This window comes from Schistocerca americana, chromosome 2, assembly GCF_021461395.2.
Source record: "Schistocerca americana isolate TAMUIC-IGC-003095 chromosome 2, iqSchAmer2.1, whole genome shotgun sequence".
Lineage (NCBI taxonomy): Eukaryota > Metazoa > Arthropoda > Insecta > Orthoptera > Acrididae > Schistocerca > Schistocerca americana.
This window is the reverse complement of record NC_060120.1, coordinates 894,151,663-894,167,296: the sequence shown is the minus strand read 5'-3', so window position 1 is coordinate 894,167,296 and position 15,634 is coordinate 894,151,663. Positions and strand designations below refer to the sequence as shown.

At 45.7% G+C, this 15,634-nt stretch overlaps 1 protein-coding gene across 1 annotated transcript in view; it reads left to right on the top strand.

Annotated features, from left to right (window-relative positions):
- The window catches only part of LOC124594528 (high-affinity choline transporter 1-like), a 378,310-nt gene that overhangs the window by 288,062 nt on the left and 74,614 nt on the right, over positions 1 to 15,634 (top strand). The window contains exon 7 of the mRNA XM_047132900.1: positions 11,776 to 11,905. Within this exon, the coding sequence (XP_046988856.1) occupies positions 11,776 to 11,905 (130 nt within the window). The remainder of the gene's footprint in view (positions 1 to 11,775; positions 11,906 to 15,634) is intronic.

Genomic DNA, 15,634 nt, shown 5'->3' with positions numbered 1-15,634 from the left:
TTACATACCGAGACTTCAAACGCATTAATTTATGTGAACTAGCAACTGAGGCGCCAAAAATAGTTTGGTAGACGTCTTCTATTCCCATCTCGGGCACAAACGAAAAACTTCATGAATTTACTAACAAATTTACTCGACTGTATGACTTACATAATTCACTAAAGACCGAATAAGTAAGCCGCCCGCGGTGGTCCCGCGGTTAAGGCGCTACGGTCGCAGGTTCGAATCCTGCCTCGGGCATGGATGTGTGTGACGTCCTTAGGTTATTTAGGTTTAAGTAGTTCTAAGTTCTAGGGGACTGATGACCACAGAAGTTACGTCCCATAGTGCTCAGAGCCATTTGAACCATTTTTGAACCGAATAAGTAAAAAGGAAACCTGAAGCTCGGCTAACTAAAACAGCTAGAGATACTGTACATTGGGCATACAAACCGCGGCCTACGACTGAAAGTCATATCGATTGGTGTTACAAGCCTGTGATATGAGGTTCTATAGAAGAATGCTTACTGCATTACTAGTGAAGAATGTCTGAATCTACTGTTGCAGAAAAAAGGTTTACGCCACAACTTGAGTAAAAGTAAGGATCAGTTGACAGGGTACTTCCGCAGGCATCAAGGAGTCATCAGTAACTGAGGGGTCTAGGTATGAAAATTATAGAATGAGACCAAAGTATGGTTACAATGGAAGTGACAATAGTTAACACTTGCGCCATAGACAGCATGGCCAGCTTCATCAAACCAGCCTTCCGACTAAAAAGCGCAACCACAACAACAAATATCACGCAACAAATAAGACGAATTGAGGTACTTCGTTCGTATCACCTTGGTCTGAGTCCGTAGTCGACTGAGAGAATCACTATTGTTGTTATCGTTTGATATCTTAAAACTTGTTACATCAAACCGAGTTCTTCTTTTGAAGCATCTACAGAATAAAAAAATGTAAATATCGTGTGACTAGGGCCTCCCGTCGGGTAGACCGTTCGCCGGGTGCAAGTCTTTCAACTTGATGCCACTTCGGCGACTTGCGCGTCGATGGGGATGAAATGATGATGATTAGGACAACACAACACCCAGTCCCTGAGAGGAGAAAATCTCCGACCCAGCTGGAAATCGAACCCGGTCCCTTAGGCTTGACATTCTGTAGCGCTGACCACTCAGCTACCGGGGGCGGACACCTACAGAATAATGTCTCTTTTATTTTGTACTAATCAGTGCTCACTGATGGAAAATGAGAAATGATAAAATGTTCCATAGATAGGATCGTACTATCTTGCCCTGGGTGTTGATGATTCAAATGGCTCTGAGCACTATGGGACTTAACATGTGAGGTCATCAGTCCCCTAGAACTTGGAACTACTTAAACCTAACTAACCTAAGGACATCACACACATGCATGCCAGAGGCAGGATTCGAACCTGCGACCGTAGCGCTCGCGCGGTTCCAGACTGAAGCGCCTAGAATCGCTCGGCCACACCGGCCGGCTGGGTGTTGAAGGCTTCGCTTACGGGTGGGGAGGTGCGCCAGACCGGATCGAATTCGCCCGGCAGGTTAACGACGAGGGTCGGTGTACCGGCCAGCCTGGATGCGGTTTTTGCGCCGGTTTTGCACACCCGGCTTGTTTAACAGCTGACTGGTAACCAACTCAGTTACTCAATTTGAAACATTTGAAAAAATTTCGACCAGATTCACACGAATAACACTACACGTAGACAAGTTCCGACACGGCAGATAACAGGATGGCGACAGGAAGGGCATCATCATACCACCCCTTAAATTAACCATTCCACGCACGTGTGTAACCAAGCCGACCCTGAGCAGATATGGACCAGAGTCACAAGGAAAAGAAAAAGAAGAAGAAGATAGGAGAATGCTACACTGCGCAAGACAAAAATCACTTTTTCCGAACCTGCATTGCAACGCATAAATTCGAAATTTGGCTCAAAAGTGGGTACCATCTTCCTCTGTAATGGTGCAAAAGCGCGGCGTTCTGTGACGTCACCCTCAGATTCGCCGACGCTTCAAACAGCAAAGTGTCGACACTTACGCAACAACAAGAACAAATATCACGTAACAAATAAGGCGAATTGAGGTACTTCGTTCGTATCACCTTGGTCTGAGTCCGGAGTCGACTGAGAGAAGCACTATTGCTTTTATCGTTTGATAACGACTAACGGAAACCTTTTTTTCCGCAGTGTTGGAGAGAAATTCCATGTGACTGACTGATCAACTTTGTTCCCATCCCCACCCTCAGTGTGAGCAAATCTCAAACAGTAAACATCGAAGGCGACTTCCTTTAATAAACCCAAGCAAAAGAAGTGTATTACAACTCAGTTTTACGACTACTGAAGAGGTTTAAGGTGGGTTAGTGACGTCACAGTGGCACCAAATTTCATTGTAACTTTGCTCAACGACATCTTGGATGTGTCACGCAATGGAAAGGTCATCACACCTCGTTTTACCCACATTTCATCCCTTCTTTCGATACCTCTGCGATTGACTTCAGAACCTCGACACCATGCACAGAAACGTCGCAGCTTTCTTATGAGTGGCCGAGAGAAAGATTTCACACACACCGCCGCTCACAATCGATAGGAAGAGCCCTCAGCAGATGGTACAAAGAGTGTCAAAGAGAGCACCCCTACCCTTGGGACGTTGATTCCCACACATTTCGCAGTCGAAAACGACAGTTCGCAGTGCGATGAGCGACAGGAAGACTTTCTCGACAACGTTCGACATTGCTGACATCCCCGAACGACTCAACCGTTCTCTAAGGACATCGTGGGGCTGCAACCCCCCACTGAACGTGATATGACCACTTTGGAGCGTAGCGTGACTGCAACTTTTGCTCTGATATACAGGATGGAACCACTAGTGACCGTTCAAAACCATTAGACGAAATCTGAATGCGATCCGTAGCAGCAAAGGGTGTTCATGCTTCTTCGTCCCTCGCACATCGCGCCCTCCTCTGGCGTGATCACGGAGGGATGCAACATTGACGTGAGCGTGAATAAAACGGCAAACAGTCCCACCAAATCCCTCTCATTTCGGCAACATCCTTGGTGCCACCGGCACACCTTTGTTGAGCACTTTAAGAATGTGATTGTCAGAAACTTCGACGCCCATTCAGCTGAGTGACGTCCCGCGGCTGCCCAAACGCCTGAGGACACGCAACCCCTTCGACACACTTCCTCAGCCATCCATAAGAAAACGGCATGATTGCAAACTGGTGTGGTGGTTCCGTCGCAGACGCGTCAAAAGAAGGGGTAAAATGTGGGTAAGAGAGGGCGTGGCGACATTGCCAACGAGTGGCGCGTCTACGACGGCGTTGGACATAATTGTGGTCAAATTTGGTGCGAATGTGACGTCATTAACGCACCTTACACCTCTTATGAACTTCTGAACCTTGGCCTTTTTCTCGCTTCTGTCGACACCTTGCTGTTTTATGCGTCGCCAACACCGAGGGTGTCATCGCAGAGCGCCACGCTTTTGCACCATTATAGAGAGAGGTTGTAGACACCTTTCAGCCAAATTTGAAATTTACACGTCGCAATGTGAGACAATTACGGCGCACGGAAACAGTTTTTTTTGTTGCCCATTGTGGAAGAGAAATTCCGTGTGACTGACGGATCAACTTTGTTCCCATCCCCACCCTCAGTGTGACCAAAACTCAAACAGTAAAAATCGAAGTCGACTTCCTTTAATAAACCCAAGCAAAAAAGTGTTTTACAACATAGTTTTACAACTACATAGTTGGGCACACGACCTGCCATGAAGCTTCCTGGCAGACTAAAACTGTGTGCCAGACCGACACTCGAACTCGGGACCTTTGCCTTTCGCGGGCAAGTGCTCTACCAACTGAGCTACCCAGGCACGACCCACGCGCCGTCCTCACAGCTTTACTTCTGCCAGTATCTCGTCTCCTACCTTCCAAACTTTACAGAAACTCTCCTGCGAACCTTGCAGAACTAGCACTCCTGAAAGAAAGGATATTGCGGAGACATGGATTAATCACAGCCTGGGGAATGATTCCAGATTGAGATTTTCACTGTGCAGCGGAGTGAAGTTTCATATCAGCGCACACTCCGCTGCAGAGTGAAAATCTCATTCTGGACACGACCTGCCAGTCTGCCCTGTACTTGCAGGAAGGAAGGTCGGTAAAGGAATTTATCATTATCTGTTGAAAAGCAGCAAATACCGAGATTGTCACTACATTCTGTACTCTCTTCACCTTCTCTAAGGAGTCTTAGCTCCCGCATAAACGGTTAGCAGAATCAACCTTTCAGGAGCAACACCTTATGCTTAACACGACACTCACTATCTCCTGTAATGGCTACTACACTGCTACACACACTATTTTTACTGTTAGATGCGTCGCATTGGTAGTGGCTGTTTATAAAGCAGCGACGGCCGAAGGGCTTCTGACCAGTTTCGTAACTGCATTTATGGGGGCCTCCGAGCAAATAAAATTGAGTCGTCCTCCCCATCCCCCTTGACGCTTCCCTCTTTCTCAACTTTCCAATCCGTCACCCACACATCATCTCTCATACCCGGTCCTCCCTCCCACTCTCACCCCCATTTCTTCTTCACTGTTTCTATTCATTTCTTAGGGAACGTACTCTTGAAACATCCCCATAGAATAATTAGGAATGACTATGCCGGTAAACGTCTTACGTTATTTGATTTTCAAACAGCTGAGCAAAACTGAACGTACTCAGACATTTCTCTCTTTACTTATTCTGATCAACACTAAACTGACACACAATATTTTTAGCGCAACGCTATCTGACTTTCAATAATCCCTACAAAAGAATCGCCCTGGCTCACAATAAGCTATACCTTTCATGAATCATCTACATCACAAACGAAGCTGAAGTCACTAACTACCGATAGGCATAGTTAGCAAATGAAACATTTTGATGGAGAACAAACAGTGTATTTACCTTAATAGTGTTCAAAAGTAATTATATATATATATAATCAGTTCATGACATCCAGTCTTCCAGTCTTACAAATTTCCTTTTTCTGACGGACACACGTCCAGATCGTACGCTCTCAAAGCTCTCCCATCTCTCTGTCCACATCCACCACTGCGGGCGGCTCACCTCCAACTGCACAACGCTGTGCGCTGTTCACATCCAAATGCCCAACACTACAGTAGAGTATATTCCAACAATGCCAACGAACCACAGATCGCAAACAGCACAGTCAGTGATTTTCATACAGAGTGCTACGTGCCGTTTCCAACATAAAAACCTAAACAGCCTACTTACATGATTTTTGTGAGGTAAGTGATTCATGAAAGGTATAGGTTATTGTTAGTCAGGGCCATTCTTTTGTAGGGATTATTGAAAGTCATATTGCGTTGCGCTGAAAATATTGTGTGTCAGTTTAGTGTTGATCAGAATAAGTAAAGAGAGAAATGTCGGACTACGTTCAGTTTTGCTCAGCTGTTTGAAAATCAAATAACGTAGAGGTTTACCAGCACTGTCATTCTTAATTTTTCTAAGGGATGTTTCACTCTAATGCCCTATAACTCACAGATGTCTAAAACTTAGTCAGTTAGTTTGTTAAACGATCCTTTCAGGTTACGTATTTGCGCTGTATGTTATTGCTACGTCCTCACTTTTAGACTCAAAGGCTTTTGATGCTCTATGGACTGTTTCTAGCACTTTCCACCGAACTCCTAAAATGGTAACAAAGTTCTAGGATTCAGTTTTCTTTTAGCAACTATTGCTACACCTCATTCATCACATTTCTTCTTCGTAAAGATTACGGCTATCGGAGTCTTAAGAACGTCATTGAATCTTTATTTACACTACTGGCCATTAAAATTGCTACACCAAGAAGAAATGCAGATGATAAACGGGTGTTCATTAGACAAATATATTATACTGGAACTGACATGTGATTGCATTTTCACGCAATTTGAGTGCATAGATCCTGAAAAATCAGTACCCACAACAACCACCTCTGGCCGTAATAACGGCCATGATACGCCTGGGCGTTGAATCAAACAGAGCTTGGATGGCGAGTACAGGTACAGCTGCCCATGCAGCTTCAACACGATACCACAGTTCATCATGAGTAGTGACTGGCGTATTGTGACGAGCCAGTTGCTCGGCCACCATTGACCAGACGTTTTCAATTGGTGAGAGATCTGGAGAATGTGCTAGCCAGGGCAGCAGTCGAACATTTTCTGTATCCAGAAAGGCCCGTACAGGACCTGCAACACGCGGTCGTGCGTTATCCTGCTGAAATGTACAGTTTCGCAGGGATCGAATGACAGGTAGAGCCACGGGTCGTAACACATCTGAAATGTAACGTCCAGTGTTCAAAGTGCCGTCAATGCGAACAAGAGGTGACCGAGACGTATAACCAATGGCACCCCATACCATCACGCCGGGTGATATGCCAGTATGGCGATGACGAATACACGCTTCCAATGTGCGTTCACCGCGATGTCACTAAACACGGATGCGACCATCATGATGCTGTAAACAGGACCTGGATTCATCCGAAAAAATGACGTTTTGCCATTCGTGCACCCACGTTCGGAGTTGAGTACACCATAGCAGGTGCTCCTGTCTGTGATGCAGCGTCAAGGGTAACCGCAGCCATGGTCTCGGAGCTGATAGTCAATGCTGCTGCAAACGTCGTCGACCTGTTCGTGTAGATGGTTGTTGTCTTGCAAACGTCCCCATCTGTAGACTCATGGATCGAGACGTGGCTGCACGATCCGTTAGAGCAATGCGGATAAGATGCATGTCATCTCGACTGCTAGTGATACGAAACCGTTGGGATCCAGCACGGCGTTCCGTATTACCCTCCTGAACCCACCAATTCCATATTCTGCTAACAGCCATTGGATCTCGACCAACGCGAGCAGCAATGTCGCGATACGATAAACCGCAATCGCGATAGGTTACAATCCGACCCCTACCAACGTCGGAAACGTGATGGTACGCATTTTTGCTCCTTACACGAGGCATCACAACAACGTTTCACCAGGCAACGCCGGCCAACTGCTGTTTGTATATGAGAAATCGGTTGGAAACGTTCCTCATGTCAGCACGTTGTAGGTGTTGCCACCGGCGCCAACCTTGTGTGAATGCTCTGAAAAGCAAATCATTTGCATATCACAGCATCTTATTCGTGTCGGTTAAATTTCGCGCATGTCGCACGTCATCTTCGAGGTGTAGCAATTTTAATGGCTAGTGGTGTATAATAATTAATGCCGTAAACACATACAGTTGAAAGTAAATGATACCAGAAACAAAAAGGTCCGATAAACATGGGCATTAAAATGATACTTTAAGAGCTATGAGCACTTCTTCGATACTGTGAAACAAACCTCCTGTGCTCCAAGCTCTTTGCTTCCCATATTTTGGAAGGAAATATTATGAACCAAAATAAGAAAAATATTATCTACTGGATATGTTTTCTAAAATGCGTAAGAGCTGTGGAAACCTGTTCAGAAAAGAGGAGTGCTTCACGTTAGCGAAGATGAAGTAGTGCTCATAGCTCTTAAACAACACTCTTTAGAACACATATTTACTAGAGGTTTCCTCCTTGTTTTAACCTATATTACCGCCTCTCAAAATATGGGAAACGGAGAGGTTGCAATACAAGAGATTTGTTTCACGATATGGAAGATGATGAAGTACTCATTGCTTTTCCCATATGTGCTTTAGAGCCCATGTTTGCAATGGCCATTTTGCTTCTAGTATGGTGCACTTTCATCTGTATGTGTTGTCGCCACTAATTATGGTGGTGGTGGTAAGTTCCTATGGGACCAAACTGCTGAGGCCATCGGTCCCTAGGCTCAAACACTACTTAGTCTAACTTAAACTGACTTACGCTAAGGGCAACACACACACCCATGCCCGAGGGAGGACTCGAACCTCCGACTGGGGAAGCCGCGCGAACCGTGACAAGACGCCCCAGACCACGCGGAACACTAATTATGATACTCCTTGTGTAGAATAAAATACATCACAATATAAATAAGAGCAGTATTCGTTATTTTTGCTCCTTACACGAGGCATCACAACAACGTTTCACCAGGCAACGCCGGTCAACTGCTGTTTGTGTATGAGAAATCGGTTGGAAACTTTCCTCATGTCAGCACGTTGTAGGTGTCGCCACCGGCGCCAACCTTGTGTGAATGCTCTGAAAAGCTAATCCTTTGCATATCATAGCATCTTCTTCCTGTCTGTAGCACGTCATCTTCGTGGTGTAGCAATTTTAATGACTTGTAGTGTAAGTACGTAGATAGCATCGTACGATGCAGCCCAACGTTTTAGTTTTAGTGGCTTTAGTGCTGCCTTGAAAATACTCACAGAACAAGTGTTTGAATCCTGTCCCCGTAGCGCGCTGCGGCCAAACAAGTTTTAGATGTTCTCGACATTAGAGCACTTCCTCTTCATAAACAAAAACCATTTATAAGTGAACTTCACATTTTCGTCTTTCCATTCAAAATTATTTGCTTGTGTAGTAACCTCAGCCCCTTGTCTCTACAATTAACTGCAGTATGTGCTTGTGGCTGCCAGAAGCTGAGACGTGTTAGAGTGTTGTGGTTTTGCCATTACAAGGCCTGTCACTCGGCAGTTGACCTTATACTCTTCTCTTTTTGCACTGATCTGTTTGCAGTTTTTATGTTTCATTTTTACATGTAAGGTATCGGAACACAATTGAGAATGTTCGACAGTCGTAAGAAGTGTAGGTACAGTATCGGTGAAAATTTTCCGGGCACCTGTCAGTGGTCAGTAGCAGGGGATGTGTCCACCGTTCGGCTTATTGCGGCTTTAACTCGCACGGGGGCGATTTGACTGATGCGTCTGAATGTCTATGGAGGAAAGACAGCCTACTCTCCCTCAAGAACCGAAGGCAGAGTAGGCAGTAGATGCTGAGATCTGGCGCGAAGTCGACGTTCCAACTCATCCCAGAGGTGTTTCATTTGTTTCAGGTGAGGCCAGCCCATTCCTAAAATCTTACTGTCCACAAACCATAGTGTCACAGTTACTGCCTCATGACAGCGTGCATTATCATACTGATTCAATTTCGTCTCCCAACTGTTTCTCTACTGTACCCAGTGAACAGTGATGTCAATTGTGCTCATATTCTTCCACATTTACCGTTTCTCTAGAGTAGTTTGCCAAATCCAGAATGCCGAAGGATATAGCATCAGTCATCAGTCCCAGTCACTCATTTGTCATCTTCTGTCCTTCCCACGCCCGAGTTCCCGGTTTCGATTCCCGGCGGGGTCAGGGATTTTCTCTGCCTCGTGATGACTGGGTGTTGTGTGATGTCCTTAGGTTAGTTAGGTTTAAGTAGTTATAAGTTCTAGGGGACTGATGACCTTAGATGTTAAGTCCCATAGTGCTCAGAGCCATTTTTTTCATCTTCTGTCCAAAGGCGTTGCTCTTTACAACACCTCAAGTGTCGTGAGTACAGAAATCTGCAGCTTGTGACGAGATTCTCGACCGTTATACTCCACTATTTTTAACTCACTTCGCACGGTCATTGTGCAAACTGGACTGCTGATAGCACTCTGCAACTCTCGAGTGATTTCTTCGCTGATTTCATGAGATTTTTTACATACATCTTCCGTAATGATCTATGGTCCCTACCAGTCACTACATATAGTCTGCCTGGTCTTGGTTTGGCCATGGTTGTTCCTTTGTGTTTCCATTTCACAATCACATCTACTTCTAAGTCTGCATCTGCACAGATACTCCGCAAGCCACTGTACGGTGCGTAGCGGAGGGTACCCCGTACCGCGACTTGTCATTTGCTTTCCAGTTCCACTCGCAAATAGAGGGAGAGAAAAAACGACTATGTATACGCCTCCGTATGAGCCCTAATTTCTCGTAACTTACCTCCGTGGTCCTTACGCGCAATGTATGTTGGCGGCAGCAGAATCGTTCGCCAGTCAGCTTCGAATGCCGGTTCTCTAAATTTTCTCAGTAGTGTTTCTCGAAAAGACCGTCGTCTTCTCTCCAGGGATTCCCATTTGTGCTCCCGAAGCATCTCCGTAACACTTACGTGTTGTTCGAACCTACCTGTAACAAATGTAGTAGCAAACTTCTAAATTATTTCGAAGTCTTCCTTCAATCCGGTTCAAAATAGCTACGAGCACTATGGGACTTAACTTCTGAGGTCATCAGTTCCCTAGAACTTAGAACTATTTAAACCTAACTAACCTAAGGACATCACACAACACCCAGTCATCACCTTCAATCCGACCTGGCACGGATCCAGCACTGGAGCAGTACTCAAGAATGGGTCGCACCAGCGTCCTTTATACGGTCTTCTTTAGAGGTGAACCACTCTTTTCTAAAATTCTCCCATCAAACCGAAGTCGACCATTCGCCCTCCCTATGACAGTTCTCATATGCTCGTTCTACCTCATATCACTTTGCACCGTTACTCCCAGCTGTTTAAACGACTTGAATGTGTCAAGCAGGGCACTAGTAATATTGTATCCGAACATCACAGGTTTCGCCTTGCTACTCATCCACATAAACATACATTTATCCACATTTAGGGCTAGCTACCATTCATCACACCAGCTATAAAGTCTGTCTAAGTCGTCTTGTATCTTCTTACAGTCACTCAACTTCGACCCCTTAGCCGGCCGCTGTGGCAGAGCGGTTGTAGGCGCTTCAGTCTGGCACCGCAGGTTCGAATTCTGCCTCGGATATGGATGTGTGTGATGTCCTTAGGTTAGTTAGGTTTAAGTAGTTCTACGTTCTAGGGGACTGATGACCTCAGATGTTAAATCCCATAGTGCTCAGAGCCATTTCGACCCCTTTCCGTAAACCACGGCATCATCAGCAGTCAACCACAGTCTGCTGCCCACCCTGTCCGCCAAATCATTTAAGTGTGTAGAGTACAACAGCGGTCCTGTCACACTTCTCTGGGGCAATTCTGAGTATACCCTTCATCAGAGACAAAGGACGTCGTCAGGAGTGCCCCAGGGAAATGTGATAGGACCGGTGTTGTTCTCTGCATACATAAAAGGTTCGGCGGACTGGTTGGGCAGCAGTCTGAGGTTGTTTGCTGATAATGCCGTGGAGTAGGGTAAAGTGTCGAAGTTGAGTGACTGTAAGAAGGTACAAGACGACTTAGACAGAATTTCCATTTGGTCATCACATGATCACCAGACGACATGGGCAGATATAGAAGAGTTGAAATGTCCGTGATGGATTTGTTACTCAGGTGACATCCAGTAACTTACCCACATTCGAGGTCACTTACCTTCCTGATTGTCCCATTCCGTTTCCACTCTGTACCTTCTTTTAACCTGGCGGGTCTCTCTCCCTTGATATCTAGTGGTCAGTTCCGCATTATGTAGGGACGTACGGATGCTTTTGATTAGATACTGTATGTAGAGCACTTGTGAGCAGGTATACATGGGTGCTACGAAGACAATGCTGGAAAAAATAGCTTTACTTTTTCTTCGTTTTCTTTCAAATCTTTGTTTTGGGTGTCAGGATGCTGCTCGTTCACAGGGAGTCCAGGCATTGCCCCGATTGCCCCTTACTAATTACGCTCTTGCTTCTGATTACTGGTGCCTTGTACCAATTAAGACTTAGCGATTGGGTATAGTTCGACAGACACAGACAGTACATGGGTAGTTATTCACGCCATTCTGCCGTGCTGCCATGTTCAAGATTTCATTCACACAAGTACACCTGAAAAAGGACGCCATTGTTTCACGTATCCTCGGATCCGAATTGTGTGGTGTCGTGACCAGGTGCTGGTCTGTGTTGCAGGGCTACTTCCAGCGCGTGCTGTCGGTGAAGACGACGTGCGCGGCGCAGGCGCTGTCTCTGGGCTCGGTGGTGGGCTGCATGCTGCTCGCCATACCGCCCGCCTTCATCGGCATCATCGCAAGGGCCACAGGTCAGTCGCCGCCTTCTGTAGCCCCACAAAGCTAACAAACGCGCTTTGTCAGTGGACCACAACATTTAATATACACTACTGGCCATTAAAATTGCTACACCACGAAGATGAGGTGCTACAGACGCGAAATTTAACCGACAGGAAGAAGATGCTGTGATATGCAAATGATTAGCTTTTCAGAGCATTCACACAAGGTTGGCGCCGGTGGCGACACCTACAACGTGCTGACATGAGGAAAGATTCCAACCGATTTCTCATACACAAACAGCAGTTTACCGGTGTTTCCTGGTGAAACGTTGTTGTGATGCCTCGTGTAAGGAGGAGAAATGCATACCATCACGTTTCCGACTTTGATAAAGGCCGGATTGTAGCCTATCGCGACTGCGGTTTATCGTATCGCGACATTGCTGCTCGCATTGGTCGAGATCCAATGACTGTTAGCAGAATATGCAATCGGTGGCTTCAGGAGGGTAACACGGTACGCCGTGCTGGATCCCAACGGCCTCGGATCACTACTAATCGAGATGACAAGCATCTTATCCACATGGCTGCAACGGATCGTGGAGCCACGTCTCGATCCCTGAGTCAACAGATGGGGACGTTTGCAAGACAACAACCATCTGAACGAACAGTTCGACGACGTTTGCAGCAGCATAGACTATCAGCTCGGAAACCGTGGCTGCGGTTACTCTTGACGCTGCATCACAGACAGGAGCGCCTGCGATGGTGTACTCAAACAACGAACCTGTGTACGCGAATGGCAAAACGTCATTTTTTCGGATGAATCCAGGTTCTGTTTACAGCATCATGATGGTCGCATCCGTGTTTGGCCACATCGCCGTGAAAGCACATTGGAAGCGTGTATTCGTCATCGCCATACTGGCGTATCACCCGGCGTGATGGTATGGTGTGTCATTGGTTACACGTCTCGGTCACCTCTTGTTCACATTGACGGCACTTTGAACAGTGGACACTACATTTCAGATGTGTTACGACCCGTGGCTGTACCCTTCATTCAATCCCTGCGAAACACAATATTTCAGCAGGATAACGCACGACCGCATGTTGCGGGTCCTGGATACAGAAAATGTTCGACTACTGCCCTGGCCAGCACATTCTCCAGATCTCTGACCAATCGAAAACGTCTGGTCAATGGTGGCCGAGCATCTGGCTCGTCACAATACGCCATTCACTACTCTTGATGAACTGTGGTATCGTGTTGAAGCTGCATGGGCAGCTGTACCTGTACACGCCATCCAAGCTTTGTTTGACTCAATGCCCAGGCGTATCAAGGCCGTTATTACGGCCAGAGGTGGTTGTTTTGGATACTGATTTCTCAGAACCTATGCACCCAAATTGGGTGAAAATGTAATCACATGTCAGTTCTAGTATAATATATGTGTCCAATGAATACCCGTTTATCATCTGCATTTCTTCTTGGTGTTTGCAATTTTAATGGCCAGTAGTGTATTTTACTGAAATTTCAACACCATGCGGGGCCTGTCTCAGATAATAATGTCGTACGAAATGCGAAGACAAGAAAAACAATAACTAAAAGCAAATTTCCACTCCACAGTCAGTCAAAATACGTTAATTTCCAAGAATGATTGCCTCCGAAGTCGCGGGGTCCAAACGATACATGTCGAACGTGCGATTGTAAATCGATCATGCGAATCTGGTGGGGGACGTTATGATCAATTATTTGTGATTGTCAATTTTATCTGTTTTCCCTCGTTCCTCTAGTTGCTCTAAATTACATATCTCCACGAATTATTTGTGAGTCGCTAGAGAAACCCAGACGATTTATATCGGTTGTGAGTGGGATGTCTGGTGTTCTTCACGTTTCTTAGGCGGATTCTCTCACATGGAAAAATCTAACTCCATGCTTATCTAGCGTAGAAAATTGTTTCACTTTTTGTCGCAATTATGGAGTACTATCGGACAAGGAAAGGAGGGACTGTGTAGTCTGTGGTGGTGAAAAGTGTGTAAAACTTTGTAAGAAGAGTTTCAGTGCTGAAATACCGTTACAGTTTCATTGCGGACTGTGCGGGAAACGATCGAGCATCAGGAAGACTACATGGTTCAACTCTTCCAAATTATCCATCCAGACCAGCGTAATTCTTCTATCTCGCTGGTTTCGAGACTAAACCTTGCAAGCAACAGCATCGGAAACTAACTTGTCTGCTACTACCGCCTGCGACTATTTCGGGTTTTACAGAGAAGTGTGTCATGTGGTAGTGATGAACGACAGTGAACCCTATTGGTGGACCGAGTAAAGTTGTTGAAGTGGACGAATCTCACATAGCAAGAAGGAAGAACCAGAGAGGATGACCTTCAAAGAGTGAAATCGATCAAATTTGGGTATGCGGTTGAATAGAACGAGAGTCCCGGAAGTGATACGTTGTCACAGTATTGTCCAGAGACAAGGTCACTTTAGTGCGTCTGATAAAGCACTTCATACTGCCTGGTAGTGAAGTCAATACAGACGGATTTCAGTCCTGCAAGAGACTCAAAGCAGAAGGATTCGACCACGAGTTCGTCAACCACTCTGTACAGTTCGTGTCTTCGGATGACCCCAGTGTGCACACCCAGAACATCGAGACGCTATGGAAATCTGTGAAGCCTTCCATTAAAAGAGAAGGGCGTCCAGGACAAAGAGACGAACTATACTTGTTTCAGTACCTCTATTTTCACATCTTACGTTTGCAGCGAAAAGTTAACGTATGTGACACTCTATCCATATTTTTACGTGATATTGACAGGGTTTACCCAGGATATGGCAAAAAGGGAATTGTTCGTCTAGCATACACATCACATGGACTTCCACATGACAACACCGTCTCCTTTGTAATTACAAGTACTTTTTTAACGCTCTTCTTTTGTCAGTGTTGTAGTGACCACCGTAAACATACTCATAACGCCCGCCACCAGAGTTGCATGATCGATTTACAATCGCACGTTCGATATGTATCATTTGGTCCCCGCGACTTCGATAGGCAATCATTCTTGGAAGTTACCCAAAATACAATAACGACTAACATAAGCTCTGGATACAACTAGGAAACAAATGGGAAAAATATCGACTATGGAAGATAAAGTGAATTTCTGTATCAACTCAATTACAACGGAATCGTTGCAAATAAGAGCCGTAGCTTGACACTTCCGGGTCCACCCCTGCTGGAAAACGCTGAGATGGTAATCTGCTGCTGACTTTTCTTGACCGGCGGCATGGTGTGACTGACTTTTCGTGGGAACCTGTCTGTTTATAAGAAAGTATGGTGTTTTGAAGCCGATGATGTGGTGGTTCTCTGTGGCAGTCCATGTCTCGCCTTACATAGACGGTATGGGTACTAGGACACTTGTTTTCAAAGCTACAGTGACGACAGTAGTCGATAACAGTAAAATGGGACTGTAGAGTTTGTCTGTAGCACCTAACAGAGACGAGATAAAACAAAGAATAGGAAGAGCAATTAAAAAAAGATAATAGTGGGAAATAAAACATCAAGTGTTAAGATGAAGATGTCTGCCCATATAAAGCCCCACTGTAAATGCTGTTCTCGGACACTAGATGAGTTACTTGGTGCTCATCAGTAGCTGAAAATCTCCCTGACTTCTGTCAAGCGACTGGAAGCTGCTGCAGATGGGGCTCTTGAGACGGCTACCGTGAGACATGTTCTGGAAATACCAAAGGTACCTCAAGTACTATCATGTCCTGTTGATGCTAGCTCC